The sequence below is a fragment of the Aulonocara sp. 'chitande type north' Nkhata Bay genome, linkage group LG23, assembly GCF_057382095.1.
Source record: "Aulonocara sp. 'chitande type north' Nkhata Bay isolate Kocher_YH1m ecotype deep benthic linkage group LG23, A_spYH_male_GT1.1, whole genome shotgun sequence".
Classification (NCBI taxonomy): Eukaryota; Metazoa; Chordata; class Actinopteri; order Cichliformes; family Cichlidae; genus Aulonocara; species Aulonocara sp. 'chitande type north' Nkhata Bay.
In genome coordinates, this window is record NC_141365.1 from 46144739 (window position 1) to 46168111 (window position 23373).

General features: G+C 41.4%; 2 protein-coding genes across 2 annotated transcripts in view; both read left to right on the forward strand.

Annotated features, from left to right (window-relative positions):
- LOC147302785 (uncharacterized) overlaps window positions 1-23373 on the forward strand; it is a 431420-nt gene that overhangs the window by 178808 nt on the left and 229239 nt on the right. The window lies entirely within an intron of this gene.
- Window positions 204-21989, forward strand: LOC147302794 (protein NLRC3-like). The gene is made up of 8 exons (XM_086284566.1): window positions 204-234; window positions 2613-2691; window positions 3027-3128; window positions 4781-5022; window positions 5127-6915; window positions 13348-13521; window positions 18479-18658; window positions 21797-21989. Exons 1-8 carry the CDS (start codon window positions 204-206, stop codon window positions 21987-21989), a joined length of 2790 nt encoding a protein of 929 aa, XP_086140692.1.

Consider the following 23373-nt stretch of genomic DNA (forward strand, 5'->3'; position numbering starts at 1 on the left):
TTCATCCACCTGATCATGTACTTATTAAATAATGTGATGGTTTTGGTGTTTTTTAAAGACTTTGAGCCTCTAAAATAACTGGTTTGGACTTTAGGGCCAAAGCTCCAACATTAGAAAGCCGTCAGTGTGATGCTTCCAGCACAACAGCACCTCTGAGTGTGTGTGTTTACCTCTCAGACTAACTCCACCCTGACATCAAGAAGATGGAGGAAGAGGACGGAGCAGCATCCAGCTGTGTGTCTGTGAGGAGTGACGGGGTTACACAAACACCTCCACCTTACAGTCATGGACCTGCAGCAACAATGTAAGAACACTACTAACTTTATTAGTCATTTCAACATAACCATGACAGAATCATTGATCTGTGATTGGTTCAAACTGTTTGATCTGAGTTTGCTTTTTATTGACTTGTTTTCTTGCTAAGATCTGAACTCTGTAAGTTTAAGTGAAGTCAGTGCAGCAGAATCAGAGAGAAGAGCTGAGAACAAACTGAGTTCATTCAGAGACAGAAAAAACCGCTGATGATTGGCTGACCTGTCAGCGTTATGAGGCAGACACAATATCACAGAGGGATCAGCTGATCATATGGCTGTCAGAGAGAACTGATCAGTTATTGATGTTTGTGTTTGCAGAGGTCAGAGGTCACAGTCTCCAGCATCCAGCTGTGTGTCTGTGAGGAGTGACTGGTCCAAAGAAAAAGTTCCTCCACACTTCAGTCATGAACCTGCAGCAACAATGTTCTTCAATCATGGAGCTCAGCTGACCATGTAAGAGAGCTGCTGACTCAGAGTTCAAAGGTTGTTTCTATAAATGTTCTGCCAGTGACATCATAACTTAACCTAACACTGGTCTGTGTATGAAGTATCATTTAGTGGCAGTTGTTAAAGTTGTATAATGATGATGCTAGTTTGGGGTGTATTTTCCTGCTGATGCAAATGCATCTACTTTGCCCTTTGTCTGGTGCTTTGGACAAAGACGTCCAATGAAACTCAGAACAACACAGTTTGCACCACCAGCAGGCAGAGGAAGTGGCTGACATCCAGAAATCCTACCAGTGGCTGAACAAAGCTGGACTGAAAGACAGCACAGAGGCACTAATCATGGCAGCACAGGAACAAGCTCCGAGCACAAGACCCATAGAGCCCGGGGTCTACATGGCTCTTTTTGGGGGGGTTGTGTTGTATTAATAGTGACTTTGTTTCTTTGGACCTGACCAAAATATTTTGTTTTTCAGTTCAGTTGCAACATTGACTAACACTAATGCAGGGGTCGGCAACCTGCGGCTCTTTAGTCCTTACAGTGCGGCTCCTCGTGGTTTGGGAAAATAAATTAGAAGTATTTAGCTGAAGTGTATTTTATTTATGTTCTTTTTTTAACTTGTAGTTCTAAATTGGAAGATTATTGTGATTTTGAAATATAAAAAGAAAATTATATTTTTTATTTTTTCATCGTTCAAATAAGCGTCACACTCGTGGAAGCCGGTGTACCCGCCGAAACGCCGTGCATTTATCGAGACTTTCAGCCCCAGGTAGGCCAATTATGGATCTTCGGATCCACATTATGTCAGCAGCTGTTCTCCACCGTGAACTATGTTAAAAACAAACACCGCTCACGCCTCACAGACGACAGCTTACAGTCCTGTAAAGATGAAAGTGACTTCGTACAGCCCCGACCTGCAGACGCTGTGCGCAGAGGTTCAGGAGCAGAAGTCCCGTTGTAAACATATCACGGCAGACCCGACGATGTTTGCATGAACACGCTTTTCAGCTTCTCTTTATTGACCACTTTTCACACACGGTTGCTGTACGCACACAGCCGGCTGTAGCTTTGCAGCTCACAGCCCGACACACACCAACACAACAGCACAGACGTTAAGGCGGCGAGGCGTGATTGCGGGTGCCGCTCAGGTGCGTCCGCCTCCCCTGCAGCGGCGCTGCAGACCACGCCCCGCCACACACATTAACCAGGTAAAATACATATTTAGGCAGAATTTTGCAAATATCTATTTTTCATCTTTCAGCAGCATAGAGCTTTTTTTCCAATTGTTTTTTAAAAGTCAGGTCAAGGCTCCAAAAGCCCAAAGGAGATATAAGGGTGGCGGCTCACAGCAGTTTTTGTTTGCTACATCATTTTAGTTCAGCTGGGTGTCTTTCCTTTGGTTATATTTCTTTAAGAGTTCAAATGTGTTCATTACATAAATAACATGTAATTTTCTCTGTAGCACTTCATGGATTTCATAAGCAACACACCTTAGTTGTTCACACAAAGCATAAAGGTAAAAAACAGTATATACAGTGTTATCTTCATTCTAGATGTCAAAAAGTATTTGTGGCTCCCAGTGTTTTCTTTTGCGTGGAAACTGGCTCCAAATGGCTCTTTGGGTCCTGAAGGTTGCTGACCCCTGACCTAATGGTATATTTTTTTTAGCTGGATCGTTCTATAAAAACATGAATCAAATCTGAGAAAAGTTTCCACCTGACCTGTTGAATGTTATTGAAGCCAGAAGTTTGCCTTCATACTGTGTTCCTTGCATGCCTTTTGTGGTGTACTAATTGATGTGAAATGAATGCAATGTGGTTGTGTTTGCAGAGGTCAGAGGTCACAGTCTCCAGTATCCAGCTGTGTGTCTGTGAGGAGTGACTGGTCCAAAGACAGACCTCCACACTTCAGTCATGAACCTGCAGCAACAATGTTCTTCAATCATGGAGCTCAGCTGACCATGTAAGAGAGCTGCTGACTCAGAGTTCAAAGGTTGTTTCTATAAATGTGTTCTACCAGTGACATCATAAATGATTCCTAATGGTGGTCCGGGTACGATAATGCTAGTATCAATCGTAGTAGTAATGCAATCCAAGGTAATGATTTCTTCTCTGTTGCTGTGAACGTCTCTGCAGCCGTCTGTACTCTAATCTGAGACAACTATTACTGACAGAAACCATCACATCATCCAGTTTGTGTGTTTGCAGCTGCTTAAAAGATTTTAAACAGATTAATCAGTAATTCATGTGATGTGTTTGTGTTTGCAGAGGTCAGAGGTCACAGTCTCCAGCATCCAGCTGTGTGTCTGTGAGGAGTGACTGGTCCAGAGACAAACCTCCAGAGTTCAGTCATGAACCTGCAGCAACAATGTTCTTCAATCATGGAGCTCAGCTGACCATGTAAGAGAGCTGCTGACTCATTTACGGGTGTTTGAAATTCTGTGACCACTTTGTAATTTTAGTTTATATTTTAAAGTGTTTTTATTTGTAGTTGCCTGTATTTTTATTACACTGTGTGTAACGTGGTGGTTTGTGCTGTTTGGGATCGTTTTGGTGTATTTGTGTCAGAACATCAGATAAATGATTTCATCACATTTTAAAAGAAAGTATCAGGATAATAATCTGAACTGAGTCATCAGAAATAGAAAGATGGTCTCAACAGGCCACTGAGCTGATCTCCAAAGAAATGCAGAAGATTGAAGAGTCCGAGGCTGTTTATTTGTCACAGGCATCGTCATACACGTACAACACAGTGAAATGTGCTGAGCTGCTCCTGTGACTGGACAAAACATTAGAAACAATCATTAAATGAAATAATGAAACATTGTGCAGATGTAATGTTAAAGTGCTTTGTGCCACATTAGCACAGCATGTACTGACAGAGCAGTGCAAGCAGAACAAAGCAAATGAGCAAAGTGATGTAAACAGAGTAACTGAACAGAGTGAGCAGAGTAATATCAGCAGTAATGAAGCAGCAGGATCAGTGTAGCAGCGTGTGACGTCATAATGAATCAGGTATGATCTGAAATATGACAGTGAGACAAGAACATGATGTAAGGTCCTGTTTAAACCCTGATGGTGATGCTATGAGGGGAGCATGTTCTGATTTAGGACTTGGATGGTCTGAGGATAGAAGCTCCTCTCTGTTTGTGTCCTGATGGTGCAGAAGCTTCTGCCTGATTGTAGAAGGAGCTGAAGCCAGCATCATCCCAGAGGTGAAGCTCCTCTGTGTGCAGACCTGAGGTCAGATTCCTCCAGGCTGATGTTCAGGATCTACAGAAACGTGTGGTTGTAGTTATTGCTGCACTGTGTGCTGACAGCAGATACTCAGAACAAAGCGCTGCACACGTGTTCTTTACAAACATCTGTACATATAAAATATGGATCATGGCAGTGAATGAACACGTTTCTGTCATTTGTTTCATTGGCTTCTTTTTTCTGCCTGTGTTCATGTGATTAATGTCTAACACATAAACAGGTTTGTAATCAAACATCACATCATCAGGGAGGCATCATGAAACAAAGTTACTGCTGGAGGCTGAACTCAATTTGGTGGCAATGTTCAAAAATATCACTCAGATCATTTCAAAGCTTTTAGTTCTTCTTCTTCACTTCTGTAAAAGAATAGAAAGAAAATCAGAACCCAGAAGTTCACTTCCTGATGACTGAACTCTTTCAAAATAAAGCTGAAAGCTCTGAATGTGACACCGCTGCTCCACCACAGTTTTTAGAGGAGGTCAAAGGTCAGTTGAAAGTGATGGATCCCAAACTTCCAGTACATCCAGTGAAGGACATAATCAGCTCTGTGATGAAGGCTTTTACTGTGGAGTTTGTAGGCTGATCACTCTGTGTTTAATAAGACAGGCAGGAACAGCAAAGGAAACTTGGATTCTGAACTCAAACACAAGTTTCTCCACTTTGACTTTTCTCTGTGACCATCAGAGCTTCTGCACAGTGTCATCAAATCTGGATGTTTGTCACTGACAGTCAATGATTTTAGTGATAAAGAAATGTGTTCACAGAGGGAGGAAGAGGAAGAGGAGTGGTGTCTGTGAGGAGGAGCAGCTGTCCTGCTGTGCTTTGTGTCAGGACGTCCTGAAGGATCCAGTCTCTACCAGCTGTGGACACTGGTTCTGCAGACAGTGCATCTGCTCATACTGGGACCAGTCTGCTTCATCAGGAGACTGGTCCTGTCCCCAGTGTGGAGAAAGATCCAGAAGCAGAGCTGGACTGCAGACAGCCAGTCAGAGCAGCTGTGTACAAAGTAAGACTGAACATCTGTCTGCTGATGGACTCATTTCTGAAAACTGGACTTCTTGTTGTTGTTCAGACATTGAAGAGTTTTCTTTCTGTTTTTCTTTCTTTCAGCAGATGTTGGTCTGCAGGAGGTTTTAGATGAACATAAGATCAGTCTGAGGAGGAGATGTGAACGTGTGACTGAAGGAAGTGATGAAACAGGAAGTAGAACCCTCCTCAACAGGATCTACACTGAGCTCTACATCACAGAGGGACAGAGTGAAGAGGTTCATAGCCAACATGAGGTGAGGCAGCTGGAGACAGCTTCCAAGATGGACGCCCTCCATGACACTCCAATCAGGTGCCAGGACATCTTTAAAGCCTTACCTGACCAACAGAGACCCATCAGAGTGGTTCTGACCAACGGCGTGGCTGGTGTTGGAAAAACCTTCTCAGTGCAGAAGTTCACTCTGGACTGGGCAGAGGGCTTGGAGAACCAACATGTCAGTGTGGTGGTTCTGCTTTCATTCAGGGAGCTGAACCTGATCAGAGAGGAGCAGTACAGTCTTCTGGAGCTGCTCCATGTTTTCCATCCAACATTACAGAAGGTCACAGCAGAGAAGCTGGCTGTCTCTCAGCTTTTGTTCATCTTTGACGGCCTGGATGAAAGCAGACTTTCATTGGATTTCACCAACAGGAAGCTGCTGTCTGATGTCACACAGAAGTCATCAGTCAGCCAGCTGCTGACAAACCTCATCCAGGGGAATCTGCTTCCCTCGGCTCTCGTCTGGATAACTTCCCGACCTGCAGCGGCCAATCAGATCCCTCCTACATGTGTTGACAGGCTAACAGAAGTACGAGGCTTCACTGACGCCCAGAAGGAGGAGTACTTCAGGAGGAGATTCAGTGATGAAGAGCTGTCCAGCAGAATCATCTCCCACATGAAGACATCCAGGAGCCTCCACATCATGTGTAGAATCCCAGTCTTCTGCTGGATCACTGCCACAGTTCTGGAGCACATGTTGACTACAGAGCAGAGAGGAGAGCTGCCCAAGACCCTGACTGACATGTACTCACACTTCCTGCTGGTTCAGACAAAGAGGAAGAAGAACAAGTACCACGAGGGACATGAGACGAGTCCACAGGAGCTGACGGAGGCTGACAGGGAAGTTCTTCTGAAGCTGGGGAGGCTGGCGTTTGAACATCTGGAGAAAGGAAACATCATGTTCTACCAAGAAGACCTGGAGCAGTGTGGTCTGGATGTGACAGAGGCCTCGGTGTACTCAGGAGTTTGTACAGAGATCTTCAAAAGAGAGTGTGTGATCTTCCAGAAACCAGTCTACTGCTTTGTTCATCTGAGCATCCAGGAGTTTCTGGCTGCAGTCTACATGTTCCACTGTTTCACCAACAGGAAGACAGAGGTGCTGAAGGACTTTCTGGGAAAAAAATACAGAGAGTCATCTCTGGATGATTTCCTTAAACGAGCCATGGAGAAATCCCTCCAGAGTAAAAATGGCCACCTGGACCTGTTTGTCCGCTTCCTTCATGGCCTCTGTCTGGAGTCCAACCAGAGACTCTTAGGAGGTCTGCTGGGTCAGACAGAGAACAGTCCAGAAACCATCCAGAGAGTCATCAAGAACCTGAAGAATAACAAGAAGTTTAATTCCTGTCCTGACAGAAACATCAACATCTTCCACTGTCTGATGGAGATGAACGACCTCTCAGTACATCAGGAGATCCAAGAGTTCCTGAAGTCAAAGAAAAGGTCAAAGGACCTCTCTATGATCCACTGCTCAGCTCTGGCCTTCATGCTGCAGATGTCAGAGGAGGTTCTGGATGAGTTTGACCTGCAGAAGTACAAAGCTTCAAAGGAGGGACGACTGAGACTGATTCCAGCTGTGAGGAACTGCAGAAAGGCTCGGTGAGTCCAGATGTGATCATTACATCATTGATCAGTGTCGGTTAATAGTTTAATCTTTAAATTAAAAACACAGTCCTTGGTTATAAAGTGCTTTACAAACACCAACATTACGGCTAACAGCTGGATTCTCCTGTTTCAGTGCAGCTAGCCAAACAACAAAGAGCCACTTGCTGCTAAAGACAGAGTGAAAGTGGACGGTATATCCTCCATTCTTCATGTAAAACACATGCAGTGAATTGTAATGCACCATCTGTGTTTCCCTTCATGCAGTTTTCTCTTTATGGTGGACTTGGATATTTAAATGTTTACCTCCTGGAGAGTCTTGTTCACTTGATTAGTTTTTGTGAAGGGGATTCTCCTCACCCCGTCTCCAAGGGAGACACCAGCTACCCTTCAGAGAAAATTTATTTGCCCCACTTGTAACCACGATCTGGTTCTTCCAGTCACTGCCCACAGCTCGTGACCATAGGTGAGGGCAGGGACGTAGATCGACCGGTAAATTTAGAGCTTTGCTGTCACGCTCAGCTCTCTCTCTCTTCACCACGACAGACCGGTACAGCGTCCACCTCACTGTTACCGCAGCAACAGTCTGTCTGTTGATTCCTGCTCCCCTCCCCCTTCTTTACACGACCCTGAGATACTCAGACTCCTCCACCTGGGGCAGGAACGTCTCTGACCCAGAGTGGGCACTCCACCCTTTCCCAGCTGAGGACCATGGCCTCAGATGCTGATCCTCATTCACAGGGCTTCACACTCTGCTGAGAACAGCTCCACTGTGAGCTGGAGGCCATCACCTGATGAAGCCAACAGAACCACATCCTCTGTGAAAACAGAGACCAGACTCTGGCTGTATCCCAATTCAGGGTCTGCAGCCTTAAAGGACGCATTTTAAGGCCGATTACATCACAGCGACGGGACGAAGGTCGCTGCTCGAAATGCGGCCCTCAAATGCGTCCTTAATTTCGCTGAATTTTAAGGACGTGGCGGTGTAGACTTCATATAGTATACTACTATACTATACACTATTATTAGTATAGTCTACTATTATACTATACACTATTATTAGTATAGTCTACTATTATACTATACACTATTATTAGTGTAGTCTACTATTATACTATACACTATTATTAGTATAGTCTACTATTATACTATACACTATTATTAGTGTAGTCTACTATTATACTATACACTATTATTAGTGTAGTCTACTATTATACTATACACTATTATTAGTATAGTCTACTATTATACTATACACTATTATTAGTGTAGTCTACTATTATACTATACACTATTATTAGTATAGTCTACTATTATACTATACACTATTATTAGTGTAGTCTACTATTATACTATACACTATTATTAGTGTAGTCTACTATTATACTATACACTATTATTAGTATAGTCTACTATTATACTATACACTATTATTAGTGTAGTCTACTATTATACTATACACTATTATTAGTATAGTCTACTATTATACTATACACTATTATTAGTGTAGTCTACTATTATACTATACACTATTATTAGTATAGTCTACTATTATACTATACACTATTATTAGTGTAGTCTACTATTATACTATACACTATTATTAGTATAGTCTACTATTATACTATACACTATTATTAGTGTAGTCTACTATTATACTATACACTATTATTAGTATAGTCTACTATTATACTATACACTATTATTAGTGTAGTCTACTATTATACTATACACTATTATTAGTGTAGTCTACTATTATACTATACACTATTATTAGTATAGTCTACTATTATACTATACACTATTATTAGTGTAGTCTACTATTATACTATACACTATTATTAGTGTAGTCTACTATTATACTATACACTATTATTAGTATAGTCTACTATTATACTATACACTATTATTAGTGTAGTCTACTATTATACTATACACTATTATTAGTGTAGTCTACTATTATACTATACACTATTATTAGTATAGTCTACTATTATACTATACACTATTATTAGTGTAGTCTACTATTATACTATACACTATTATTAGTATAGTCTACTATTATACTATACACTATTATTAGTGTAGTCTACTATTATACTATACACTATTATTAGTGTAGTCTACTATTATACTATACACTATTATTAGTATAGTCTACTATTATACTATACACTATTATTAGTGTAGTCTACTATTATACTATACACTATTATTAGTATAGTCTACTATTATACTATACACTATTATTAGTGTAGTCTACTATTATACTATACACTATTATTAGTGTAGTCTACTATTATACTATACACTATTATTAGTATAGTCTACTATTATACTATACACTATTATTAGTGTAGTCTACTATTATACTATACACTATTATTAGTATAGTCTACTATTATACTATACACTATTATTAGTGTAGTCTACTATTATACTATACACTATTATTAGTATAGTCTACTATTATACTATACACTATTATTAGTGTAGTCTACTATTATACTATACACTATTATTAGTATAGTCTACTATTATACTATACACTATTATTAGTGTAGTCTACTATTATACTATACACTATTATTAGTATAGTCTACTATTATACTATACACTATTATTAGTGTAGTCTACTATTATACTATACACTATTATTAGTATAGTCTACTATTATACTATACACTATTATTAGTGTAGTCTACTATTATACTATACACTATTATTAGTATAGTCTACTATTATACTATACACTATTATTAGTGTAGTCTACTACTATACTATACACTATTATTAACATAGTATATTTTAACAGGGAATCTTGATCATGTTACATTTGACTTCTGTTGAGCTTCTTGAATTGTCACCTTCAGTTCCTTTCCTTTACTCTTCCAGTGTCTTTGGTTTAAATGTATTTACCCTGATAACTGCATATGAAACAGTTCACCTCTTTTCACTCACTATTATCTGTTTGCCATAAAAGTGTTGGTGATGTGTTGGGAGAATCATTATTTTCAGTCTCTTCGTATAAACATAGTGAGGCAAAGATGTGGGTCGTGGTCCCTGATAATCAGATGTGTCTGTGTTCTGTTACATGTGACGTTAGAGAGGTTTTAGTGGAGATAAAAACAGGACCAACATCACTCGTGACTGCTTTCCTGTCTTCACAGTGTGTTTACTGTTGGAGCTCGTCCTCCTGTTGCATCTGTCACAGCTGTTACGCTCCTCTGTGACTCCTCCTCTATCTGCTGTCACACTGCAGGAGTTTTTGGTCATGGCGTGTGAATAACTGCCGAGGTCGGCTAGGACGACGCCACCACTCGTTGTCAGACCCTGTCACGCTGTCTGTTTTCATCTTTAGCCGAGGTTATTAAGAACTTCAAAATGAAACCAGTCTCTGTTTTCAGTCTCCGCCCTCTTTTGCAGCTTTGAGCCAGGTTGTAACACCTGTTAAAGTCACCACCTGTTGTGACCGGGGAGTGAGATGAGTGTGAGAAAGATGAAAACAACGTCTCATTCTGACTAGTTACTGGGAACTGATGTGTGATGATGCAATAACAAAGATTACTGTTTCTATGATTTTCTGTTTTCTTAATTGTTTTTATTGATGATAAGGACAGGCAGAGGAGATTGGATGGATTTACTTTGTTTTATTATTTTGCACTGAAATGGAGTCCAGTGTACAGTCCTTGGCGTTGCACATTTTAATATGTTTTAGCTGAGACTGTAGTGGGCACTCTTTAAATGTCGGGTCAGTTTGTCACGTTAGAGCCTATTTGTGCCTGTTAGTGCTGACGATGACTTCAGACCGAGCTGACTGAGGGGTCTAAGCTCATGATGCCACCAGCAACACCCGGGTCATGCTGCAGAGTTTTCAAACCCCGCTGACACTCGACATAATTTACTCAGGTTATATCAGGTGATCTAAGAAAGGCCGCTTAGAAAGAAAAGCGAGTGCACTGCTTTAAGTTTCTTGAAGATGTTTAATCCGAACATTTAGCTTCTTCACTTCTAAAACCAAAAAGTGGAGAGTCCCAGATTTTAATCCTAGTGGGAGTGTCCCTTAAGAGGGTCGCTGACCAACTATTGATCATGTGGCTCATCACATGAGCCAAGCTGTGAAAAAGGGTGTGGGTGATTATCAGCAGCGGTTTCGAGAGATGAAACGTCTTCAAGAAACTTAAAGAAGTCACTTTTCTTTCCAGGCTCCTTAGATTACCATGACTGTATGATGAGAACCTACACAGACATATCAGGTGAAGGTTTCAGTGTTTTGGTTCAGTTTAATGTAAAAATGGAGATGAAACACATATAAAGGCTGGTTTACACCACTGAGCCCTGCTCTAAAACACTGACACAGATCTGTCTGTGAAGCTGGCTTTAACAAATAAGAGCTTAAAGTTTTAAAAACGTGTTTAGCGCCAAACTGTCCACTTTACTGTCTGTAGCAGGAAGTGGCTGTTTGGCACTGAAACGGGAGAATCCAGCTGTTAGCCGTGATGTTGTGTTTGTAAAGCTCTTCATAAACGAGGACTGTGGAGGAGGAGAGCCTGTGTGAGTCAGGTGGTTCACCGGCCGAGTGTGTCAGCGGCAGAAACAGCTGATCAGCGCCGTTTTATGCAGTAAAATAATCTTTCTGTTCCCAAACACATCCACACAGTTTACAACATAACAGCCCACTACATGCACATCTCACCACAAACATGCATAAACCTGAACATAAAATATGTCCTGTACCTGTGTGATCTCTTTAAGTAACTCACAGAATATCAACACTAACGCCACAAGTTTGTTGGTATTTTAACATTTTAACCATTGATTTTGAATTAAAACCAACAGTTAAAATATTTTTGCACCTGAGGAAAGAGCAGCAGAAATATTAGGACAGATAAATCATTCTGTCTTCAGTCTCCATGAACAGCATCAACATCCTCTGGTGAAATTTCTCTTTCCTCCTTAAAATATATTAAATGTCAGTTTAATTCCAGATTAATGGTTAAAACATGTATGTCACATATGAACATCAGGAAATAAAGAAAAGTGACTGATTCAGTTCCATATATGCTCCAGGGAGGCGTTAAGGTTCATTGAAATTGTTCAGTTATTAAAGTTTAATCTGAGCCGAGCTGACTTCCTCAGGAACAAATAAACACCGAGATAAACTTCACCTTACAGATATAATCTAAATGAATCATATCCAATCTCAGAGAGTTGACAGTCAGCTGTGTGCTGGGAGACATGTTTGTCTGCAGTGTACGAGCTCTGACCGCTCCCCAAAAATGTCGGAGTGAATACATTAATATTAAAAGTGTAGCTGGTGACACAGAAACAGAGGATTTAAGAAGTTTAAGTGTAGGTCGGGTCCACACATGTCCAAACACCTGTGCGTAGTCCTGCTTGTTACTCAGAAACGCACACTAATAAAATGGCCATAAGGCCAAAGCAATGGTTTTGACTGGTGTTGACCCCGCCCCCACCCTGAGTGTGGATGCTGAGAGAAGGGCCAGCTGTGAATATGAGGCTGTGGGAGCAGATGGAGAGAGAGTATGTCGGGGTATCCCAGTACAAGCTTTACTGGGGTCAGAAATTAGACAGACTCCAGTTCCTTTGTTTGATTTATCTAGTTTGATGTTAGGAAAGAGATTCATGAGATGGAAAAACCTCCCAGTCTACTGAGATTCAGAAATGATTTGTACACATGGAAACTCCCTGAGTGGGAACAAAGAGTGTCCTGTCAGGAAGAGCATTTGGAATATGGATGTTGAGGATGTGACAGTGCCTGAAATCCTGCTGCTGTTCTGAACCATAGTTTCTGATCTGAAGGTCAAACAGAGTCATGATGGTTGTTTCTATTTGTTCCTTTTTAGTTTAGTTCCCCTGAAATCAGATGTGATATCAGCAGCTCTGAGTTCATTCATCATTATTGTCCAGTGATGACATTTCTGCTCCGTTTGGTGACAGTCAGCAGATTTTTCCTGCGTGTGGACGTGAACAGTCGTACCTGACAGCAGCAGGTAGCAAACAGAGATCGTCTTTCCAGCTGGAACTCTTCACTGAGCTGAACTCATTCAAAATGTTCTGGATTCAAGACAGGAAACAGTCCAAATGTGTGTCTTCACTCTGACTCTGGATCAGATCTCACTGACAGACTGTGGACGTTATGGAAGCCTAAATGTGACACCATCTTCCTCCTTCATCTGCAGATTAAAGCCAAACAAAGATTCTCATTAAAAGTCTGCAGGTCTGAGAGAGACTGAATCGTTGTGTCATGTCAAACACAGTAAGAGGAGCTGAAGCACAGATGTGAAGAGCAGATGTTCATCAGATTATGACCTCACTTTGTTTTGTCTTCATATACATTCAGTCTGTGTTTATAATGCAGATTTTCTGCTTTTATAATAACATATTTTATATTTTCTGTAATCTCAGACTGGCTGACTGTGGACTCTCAGGGACTCACTGTGAAGTTGTGGCCTCGGCCCTGAAGTCCATCCCCTCCCATCTGACAGAGCTGGACATTAGTAACAACAAGCTGCAGGATTCAGGCGTGAAGCTTCTGTGTGCTGGACTGGAGAGTCCAAACTGTCGACTGGAGACTCTGAGGTGAGTTCACTGACTGCAGCTGTTGTTGTGTTTCTATATTTCAGATCTTTGATTGATGTTTGAAACGTTCTTTAGTTCCTAAATGTTCAGGATGTGTCTGAAGACAAATGTGAAGAAGTTTGAGTGCTTTCAGAAATGTTGTGTCTTTCCAAACGACTGAACAACAGTTTTCCTCTTGGCTCCAAATAGAAGTGACAGACTTGAGCAGGGTTCATTTAAAGGCTGACAGAAGTGGAGTGGTGACGGGGAGATGTTTGTCAGGACAGCTTTTCAGCCTCCACAGGTTCATGTTGTGCTCCATCAGTCAGTGAAGATGAAGTCAGTACTGGTGAGGCTGTAGAGTGTGTGATGGATGTGAATGAGGCTGTTGGAGATCTGATGATAGCAGATAAAAACAGGCTGCAGAGACTTTGAGCTTGTGTGGAAACAGACAGAGAAAAGAAAGACATGAATGTCAAAGCTAATAAAGGTGAAGTTAGGAGCTGTGATGATGTTCATGTATCAGAAGCTGATCTGGCTGCTACAGAGACGACCCACACAGCTGCTGTGGTGAGGTTTGTGTTAAAGCAGAGGAACACAGGCCCAAACATGACAGCAAAGCAGGTTTCAGGCTCTGTGAGAGGATTTCAAACAGAAGCTGGAGAAGAGAAAGGACTACAGAAAGAAGGCAGCTGAGACCAGTCCAAGTGTTTCCATGGAGCCCAGTCTAACATTCATTTATACACTAACGTACAGAAGTGAACGGGAAAATGAATCCATAGTTTCAAATGTAGAAATAGTTCTCAGTTCATTTACAGAGTTTAATACAGTTCATGAGGAAATGTTCAAAACAGCAGCTGAGAAGAAATCTGCTTCACAAAGTTTCATCCAATTCCAATAGTTTGTGATGCACTTGAACGCAGCGTGAGCAGTTCACTGCCTAACCCCACAGAGACTGTCAGTCTGGACTTTTCTTTATTTCTATTGGCTGTCAGTGAGATTTCAGAGCAATCAGAGACTGTGGGTCTGTGTATGAAGTATAATTCATGTGCAGTTGTTGAAGTTGTAGAATGAGAAATAGCAGTTTGGGGTATTTCCTGCTTTCATTGTCCTGCTTGTGCTGATGAAAATGTTTATTGACGTGTGAATTCATTCTTCAACGCTCGATTCTGCCTGAACAACGTGAAAACTTTGCTTTTCTTTGTGTAACACAATTCAACGCACTGAAGCATCGACTTGTTTCATTATTACACAACAGCAGACTGGTGGCTAATAAACAGTGAATGATGCAGAAACAGATGTTTGAAGCTGTTCTTGGAGTACACTGAGAGAGAGAGAGCTGTGCAGGCAGGAACAGCCAAAGTCAGAGAGAATTCATGAGCATATTGATCAAACGTGAAGCAGAGTTTGGATCTTCTTTTGCTGCTGCTTCACTCAGTTTTGGTTGGAGACAGATGAAACCTGCAGCTTCAGGATCTGTGAGCTGTCCACTTTCAGCCCCGACGGCGTGTCCGTGTACGTGCCGTCGAGTGAACGATCCACGCTCTGTGTTTCCATCTTTGTGTGTTTAACTGCTCTCATTTACTGTTTTAGCTGTTTGCTGCTTGTTGAAATAGTTTGTGAGCTTTAACCTGAGATTCTGGCAAAATACATTTATATTAAACATCGATTCAGGATTGAATGAATCAACATCGTTTTATTCAAATTAAAACCATTTAAATGGGAACATGAATTTTTTACAGCCGCCTCTAATGCTGGGTAATGTCAGTTGGTCCATGTGCAGCTGGCTGTGAGGCTCAGGGAGCGTCTACAAAGTGTAACACTGAAAGAACATCATCCATAAATATTGAGTAAGAACTGGACTCTCATACAGCGAGACTCAAATGCCTTTAAACATCAGCTTATCCTGCTGATCCAAGTCCAACACTGAGTTTGTAAAAACATGTTTGTCAATCAGTTTGTTTGGTTTCCGAGGAAAAAGATTCAATAACTTGCTGCTAATACACAACATTTCATCATATTTCCTCATAACCCTCTTTTGTCTGACCATTTGATCCCATTTGAATTTGCAATAAAGGATCCACAGAGTTTGGTGACAATAATGGCAGTAGATGTTTGTGTGAAAGTGCTGGAAGCAAATGAGTGTGTGATGTTCTTTCAGTGTTGCACTTTGTAGACGCTCCCTGAGCACTGGTCTCACAGCCAGCTGCACATAGAGACCAGTGTTGTTAGTCCAGGTCAGAAGATGACTTGTTGGAATGAAAATGAGCTTGTAGTTTGTCTGCTTTAATAATGTGACTGGAAAAAGGTGTTGGACTTCAAATATGTCCATTTCTGTCACACTTCACCTTTAAAAGTGAAGCCATGTGGTTCCTGGAAGGAAAAACACGACTTTTTCAAGTCTTTGTCCTGTTTTTATGAGAAATGTACGACTTTAATGTTCTTTTTTTTTTTTTTAACTCAATTTTCATTATAATTTACAACATTGCAACTTGTACTTGTCAATGTTCACAAGTAGGACAGTTACAGGAACCGCAATGCAGAAATGTAGATTAAAATAAGAACTGCAATTAGGACGCACAAAACAAAACCCAAGCAAACAAAGAAACAGACAACAACAACAACAACAACAAAAAGAAAACAAAAACAAAAACTTTATGTAATATTAAATAACATGTGACAAACTTAGCCGTAAATGGACAAAACGAAACAGACCTATGCTAAATTATTGAAACAGTAAAGCATACAGTCAGGGGTCTCATGAGCTGCCCAGAAATAATATTTCAGGTTTGGAACAGCCAATCCCCCCTGCAGTTTTGACAGTTTTAATGTTTGGAACTTGATCCTTGGGCGTTTGCTTTGCCATATAAATTTGGAAAAAAGTTTATCTAAATTATCAAATGTAGAGTTGGGAATGTTAATAGGCAGCATTTGAAAAAGGTCTAGAAGTCTTGGCAATACATTCATACGTATACTCTCGATCCGACCCAAGAAAGACAGAGGCAGGACTGTCCATCTCTCTAAATCTTTTTTTATTTTTGCAACTATAACTTCATAATTTACTTTAAACAAATCTGATAATGAGTGAGGAATTTGAATTCCTAAATACTTGATACCTTCGTTTGGCCATTTAAAGCCACATCGCTCCTTGAATGTTAGTGAAATGTTTCCTCCTATATCCATTGCCAATGTTTTGTCAATATTAATTTTGTAACCAGAGAGGGAACCGTAATAATTTCTCTTAAATGAGGTAAACTGACTGCAGGATTTGAAATGTATAAAAGTACATCGTCTGCGTAGATGGACAATTTATGCTGTTCTCCATTAATTGAAAGGCCCTGAATTTCATGTTCATCTCTAATCAACTGCGCCAGAGGCTCAATACTTATATCGAACAGCAGGGGCGACAGTGGGCATCCTTGTCTACGCCCACGTTCCAGTGGAAATCTGGCTGATATTGTTCCATTTACCCGTACAGCCGCCATTGGGTTGGAATAAAGAATCTGTATCCACTTAATTAAATTTGGCCCAAATTTGAATCTTTCAAGTGTTTGGCCCAAGTACTGCCAGGAAACCCTGTCGAATGCTTTTTGCGCATCAAGAGACAGAATCATTGTTTCTTCTTGTTTGGTCTTGTACAAGGACATTAAGTTCAACAATCTACGAACATTGTCCCCATGGTGCCTTCCTGCAATGAACCCCGTTTGATCTGGATTTATAACCTGTGTAATAATTTTACTAACTCTTTTGGCTAAAATCGTGGTGAGAATGCGTGAATCAGTATTAAGTAATGAGATTGGCCTGTATGATTGACAGTTTGTGGGGTCCTTGCCCTCTTTATGGATTACGACAATTGTAGCATCGTTCCAGGACGGCGCCATAGTCCCAGTCTCCAGAGCGCAGTGGTAAGCTTTCAGTAATAAGGGTGCGACTTTGTCCTTAAGTTTTTTATAGAATTCGTTAATAAAACCATCAGGGCCAGGACTGTTTTTAGTTTTAAGGTTTGAAATCACCTGTGAAATTTCTTGTTCTCAAATTGGTTCATCTAACTCCTTTGCTACAGACTCTGACAGTGTTTTTAAATTGATCTTTTCTAAGAAATCAGATAGTGTATTGTTATCTTTACATGTATCTGAATTTTTATATAATGACTCGAAAAAATTGGCAAAACAACTTGCAATTTGATTTGGTTTAGTAATCAGGGTTTGATCTGACTTCAACTTTTGGACCATATTACAAGTTTGCTGTTTCCTGAGTCTTATTGCCAGCAATCTACTAGCCCTACTACCCTGTTCATAGTACTTTTGTTTAATGAATTGCCCTCAATTTTGTCGTTTATTAAACTATTAAGCTCACTACGTAACATTTTAAGATCGGAAAGCAAATTGGCTGTCTGTGCTTTTTTGTGTTGTTGCTCTAGGTGTTTTATTTTGGCCTCCAATTCACACCGCCTAGCCTCTTTTCTTTTCTTCCTGGCACTTGCAAATTATATTATGCGACCTCTAATGTATGTCTTGGTGCAATCCCAGAGAGTTAAAGGCTCAGTTCAGTATGTATGAACTCACAAAACTGGCTGTCATTTAGGAGTGAGGCATTTAGTCGCCAGACTTTAATGTTCTTGATGCTCCTGTACCATCTCTGTGTCATCCTCCTCGCTCCCTCTTTGCACTCACAGCCTTTGTGCATCATTAACACTCACATGAGGAAAACCAAAGTTTTACTGGGCAGAAGATGATCATCAGTGACTCTGTCTTTAAAACACTCTTGTTAGAAATGTTCGACTTTAATGTGAAACATTCAGAGTTTTTTCTCTTGTTGTGTTTGTTTGAAGCTGCTTCCTGTTGGCTTCAGCTGTTTGGAGTTTCCATTTTCTAAACTTCTACATTCTGAACCTTCTTCAGCTCTGAACAGATGATGAAACACTGAATGATTTCAAGCACTTTGTCTAATAAACTTACATCTTTCATTCTTTATACAGATTGAAGGACTGTGGTTTGTCAGATATTGGCCTTGAATATCTGGCAGCAGCACTGAAGTCCAACCCCTCGTATCCCACAGAGGTGGACCTGAGTGGAACCTACAGCAACCTGAAGGATACAGAAGTGAAGCATCTGTGTGATTTTCGGGAGAATCCACGATGTCGATTTGAAACTCTGAGGTCAGTCAGCATGTTTTAGTTGTGCTGAGATGAATATGATGTGAAAGTTATGCTGACACTAAACTGCAGACATCAGGCTGATATTATACTGATCCACACTGAGGATCTTCATGGTAAAGTCTGTTTTCTTCTTCTCTGGTTTAGTCCATTGACTGCAGCAGAACAATGTTCACATTTCAAACAGTGATACTCAACGTATGGCCCGCAGCCCACACGCGGCCTGCCCACCTTTCCTGATTCAGAGAGAGGGGACCCTGATTAACTGTGTAGCTTCTTCCTCACTAGGGTTGCCAACCGTCCCTTAAAATACGGAATCGTCCCGTATTTCGAAACAAAAGTACACGTCCCGTATTGAGCTAATAAGGGACGCACTTTGTCCCGTAATACAGTGAGACTCAAAAGTAGTCTATAACTTTTAATGGAATTAACGCTTTGTTTGAAAACATAATTCCCAGCCCCTCTCCTGCTTTGTGACCAATGAGCTGACAGCACACTTATGACAATTCGAGTATGACAATTCAGATTACCGCTCATCTCATTGGTCGAGGAAAGGTCGCTTGCGGAGAAAATACCGGAAGACAACAGATGACCACAACAAGAAGCATGGCCAACAGGGAAACAAACGCCGACACTGCGGTGCAAGTCTCGGACGACAGTACACCTAAAGCTGGGCAGACAGTGTGCGATTTTTTCAGTCACGTTATTCAGCTCCTGCTCAAACTGCACGATTGACTCGCAGGGGTTAGAAGTTGGTAGGTCACGATGCAGGGTCTCACACTCTCACCGATGCTCTGATGCGACCTGAGTGCGCACACTGTGCCTCCATAACATGAAGGTTATAACAGAAAATCTGTCGCTCGCTCTCTCTGTCTTTCACTCACACAGACACACCACCACCATCAACTTTGCTAAATTGCTAATGAAAAACATTGATCAGGCAGCTGTGATTTAGCAGCAGTGTAAATCCAACTATTTTCACGGTTGTTGTGGTCGTGATAATTTTGTGATGCCACATCGAAAAGGCTCGGATGAGCTTTCCAAAGTTCTACAAGTTGTGCCTCCATCGCTTGTGTCCAGATCACACGCTGCACAGCCGTGCTGCTCCATCTTTTACACCAACGTTTACGTGTTTGCGCGTGAGCAGTGTGAGCGCCTGTGGTGAGACCCTCACGAGCGATTGATGATCGGGAGCTGGTCGTGAGGTGTTAATCACTTCTCGTTACCCCACGTATACTACACGACACACGATGAAGGCCAAAATCGGTCCGATCACTCAAAAATCGGCTCATAATGGGCCTAAAACCGCACAGTGTAAGCCCAGCATTAGAGCAGCAATGTTTGTTCCCCTCAGAGAAAGGGAAGAATGGGAAAAGGAAAACACCTGGCTGGAAAAAGTTAATATGGGCATGTGCAGTGAATATCAGCGCTATGTGGCCAGAAGTGTGATAATATAATTTATTTTGTGTAATAAACATCTGCAAGGATAGATGATTACAACAAATAGATGACTAATACATAAAAGTAATACATAGATGAATAATGATGATGAGTTAAGATGCGTAATCATGGGAACAGGCGGGTTTACAAACAGGAGCAGCTGATTAGCATTAGAAAAGCTGAAATAATACCTCAACTGAAGCCAATTGTACTAAATGCACTAAATGTGCACTGTTACAAGAATATTTTTCTTTCTATTGTTTTCTATTATTTTAAGTTAAGCAGGACAGAGTTCTTTTAAAGAAAGATTTACTTATATTCTCAAAAGTTAAGCATGACAGGCTTCTGTTTAAGAAAGAGACCTGTTTTACTGTGTTAATGTTGTCATTTTGAGCTAAAAATAAATGGCTAAATGATCATTTGTTTCACATGTGTTCATATCACAAAGAATAGAATAGGATTTAAGTAGAACATATCTACTTAAATCAACTTCAAGTCAAATGGTTAAAAAAATAATTTCACACACAAAAAAAGAGCTAGAAAATTCACCAAACTGGGAAGGGTGAAGACAACTGGGTCGCCCGGCCCTGGCCACGAGGTGTCCCTTATTTATTTTTCAGGGAGTTGGCAACCCTATTCCTCACAGTTCTAAGTATCAGACACAACAATGAATAATCCACAGCTGACTGTCTTTAGCAGGTCAAAGGTCACGGCACACAGCACTCTGTGAAACAGTTTGGAGCAGGAATTCTTGCACATTTACAAACTGACACTGCTGCACGGCATGCTGGGTAATGCTAGCTGCTCAGGTATGGGCGTGCTAATGGCTGTGAGGCGCCGTGGCTGCAGAACACTGAAGAAGAGAAAAGAGAGGTGGAGGATGAAGAAAAGAGGCGGAGATGAAGCGGAAGTTTAACTCCAGAGAGGAGCTGTGTCTGTGTGGGCGGGGCTCAGGCAGCTCCGCCCACACAGTGACAGTGAAGCAGGTGAAGAGTAATAAATGAAGACAGCAGACAGGATTTGATAAGCTGATGTACAAACATGTGGAATGATGGTGGCAGCTACAGAAACAGGTCCATACAGACTGAAGCGTGTCTCAGTCTGAATGTACACTGCTGTTATAAGAGCTGTGGAAACTCAGGTCAAAAGGACGTAACCACACTGCTGACAGTTCCAGGACATTCACAGAGTTACAGCATCATTTGTGACCATAAAGACAGAAAGCTCATCCAAATCCTGGGATTAAAAGTCTGTCCTGGTGGTGTCCAGTCAAACACGTCTCTGTGAAAGCTTCAATCCAACAGGCTCCAAAGTCCTTCTGCTCATTTCCTCGCCGGGTTCTTGATGCTCCTGTACCATCTCTCTGTCATCCTCCTCGCTCCCTCTTTGCACTCACAGTCTTTGTGCATCATTAACACTCACATGAGGAAAACCAAAGTTTTACTGGGCAGAAGATGATCATCAGTGACGCTGTCTTTAAAACACTCTTGTTAGAAATGTTCGACTTTAATGTGAAACATTCAGAGTTTTTTCTCTTGTTGTGTTTGTTTGAAGCTGCTTCCTGTTGGCTTCAGCTGTTTGGAGTTTCCATTTTCTAAACTTCTACATTCTGAACCTTCTTCAGCTCTGAACAGATGATGAAACACTGAATGATTTCAAGCACTTTGTCTAATAAACTTACATCTTTCATTCTTTATACAGATTGGAGCGCTGTGATTTGTCAGAGATCAGCTGTGATTATCTGGAAGCAGTGCTGAAGCTCAACCCTTCGTATCCCAGAGAGGTGGAGCTGAGCTCCCACAAGCTGCAGGATTCAGGAGTGAAGCAGCTGTGTGTTCTTCTGGAGAATCCACAACATCAAATTGAAACTCTGAGGTCAGTCTCCACGTTTTAGTTGTGCTGACACTGTCGATCTGTGGAACTAAAACCTTTATACAGGAAGTCTGGTTCAGCTCTTTGTAGACCTTCTAATCTCTGATGCTCTGAGTCTTACTCAGTAGATGATGCAGAGTTGTGAAGCCGATGTGGGTGAGGACACTCGCCCAGCTCTAACTACTTTGACGTCCAGGCGGCTTCCCTGCTTGTCCTGATACAAACAAACCTGAGTAACCTTGCAGGTCAGATCTCATCAGTCACACCTGTTATGGCAGCTCTCCTCTAGATTGTAGTTCTTGTTAACCTGGGATGGTTTTAGAAGCCTGGACCACAGACTGCAAGGGAAGATATTACTGGGAAAGGCCAAAGCAACCTATTAGACCCATTAAACACTAACATAGATGAATACTCAGATTTAAACCTTTATTGTTTCACAAAGGGTTAAAAAGGGAACGTCCACAGTTTAGACTGCAGCAGATTTTATTAAAGCAGTTTGACAGGAGCAAAGCAAAAACACAAAGAATAAGTGTTTCACATATTAATACATATAACATAATAATAAAAGAAAAGCATAATAATGATACAAAAGAATGAAAAAGTTGTCCAGAGCAGCAGGATGTCTGAGGTCTGCAGAAACACAAAAACACAGCAGCTAAAAATAGTTGTTGAAAGAAAACGAGGTGGGAGCTGCTGATTCCTGAGCTTTGATACTGGATTAGCTTCAGTAGTTATTCCCATCACTGCTGTAGGAGCTACATTTAGTCACAGCTGATTGTCTTTGACCAATCAGAAGACTACTGTTGTAAAAACAAGCAGACAAAGAACCAATGAGAGTGAAGAACAGGATAAAGAGCTCGTGTGATGGAGGCAAAGCAATAATCAGCAGACTGTAGCAGTTTCTATCTGGATGAAAGTAGAAGGAGCTCAGCGGAGCTCAGTCCCATATCTTTGGTTAGAAACAACATCAGTGATTTCCTGCTGCTCGAGATGATTCCAGCAGCTCTCATTACAGCAGCTGATGAGAGAAACAGCTGATGGCTCACAGCTCGTACACTGTTGGATCTCCAGATGTTCACGTGGCTGAAGTCTGTGAAGAAACTGTGGTCCACGTAGTTCACACGGCCTCAGATTGGACCGAGCTCCCTGGATCACTGCAGCATCCTCAGCTGGTACATGGACGTCTCTGCTCCTCAGTCTTGGAGCCCCTGCAGGTCCGTCCACACCACCAGGGTCTTCTCACTCACCTTTCCTTTGTCCTCGTCCTTCATCGGCCGTGCTGTGTCTTTGTTCCTGCGGTGTTGTTCCCACGATGCAGCGCTGATGTTCCCTCCTTGAATGCACAACAAGTACGGTGCTGGTCTTTCTCGGGTGGAGCAGAGACAGATTGAAGTCTTTCAGGCTTT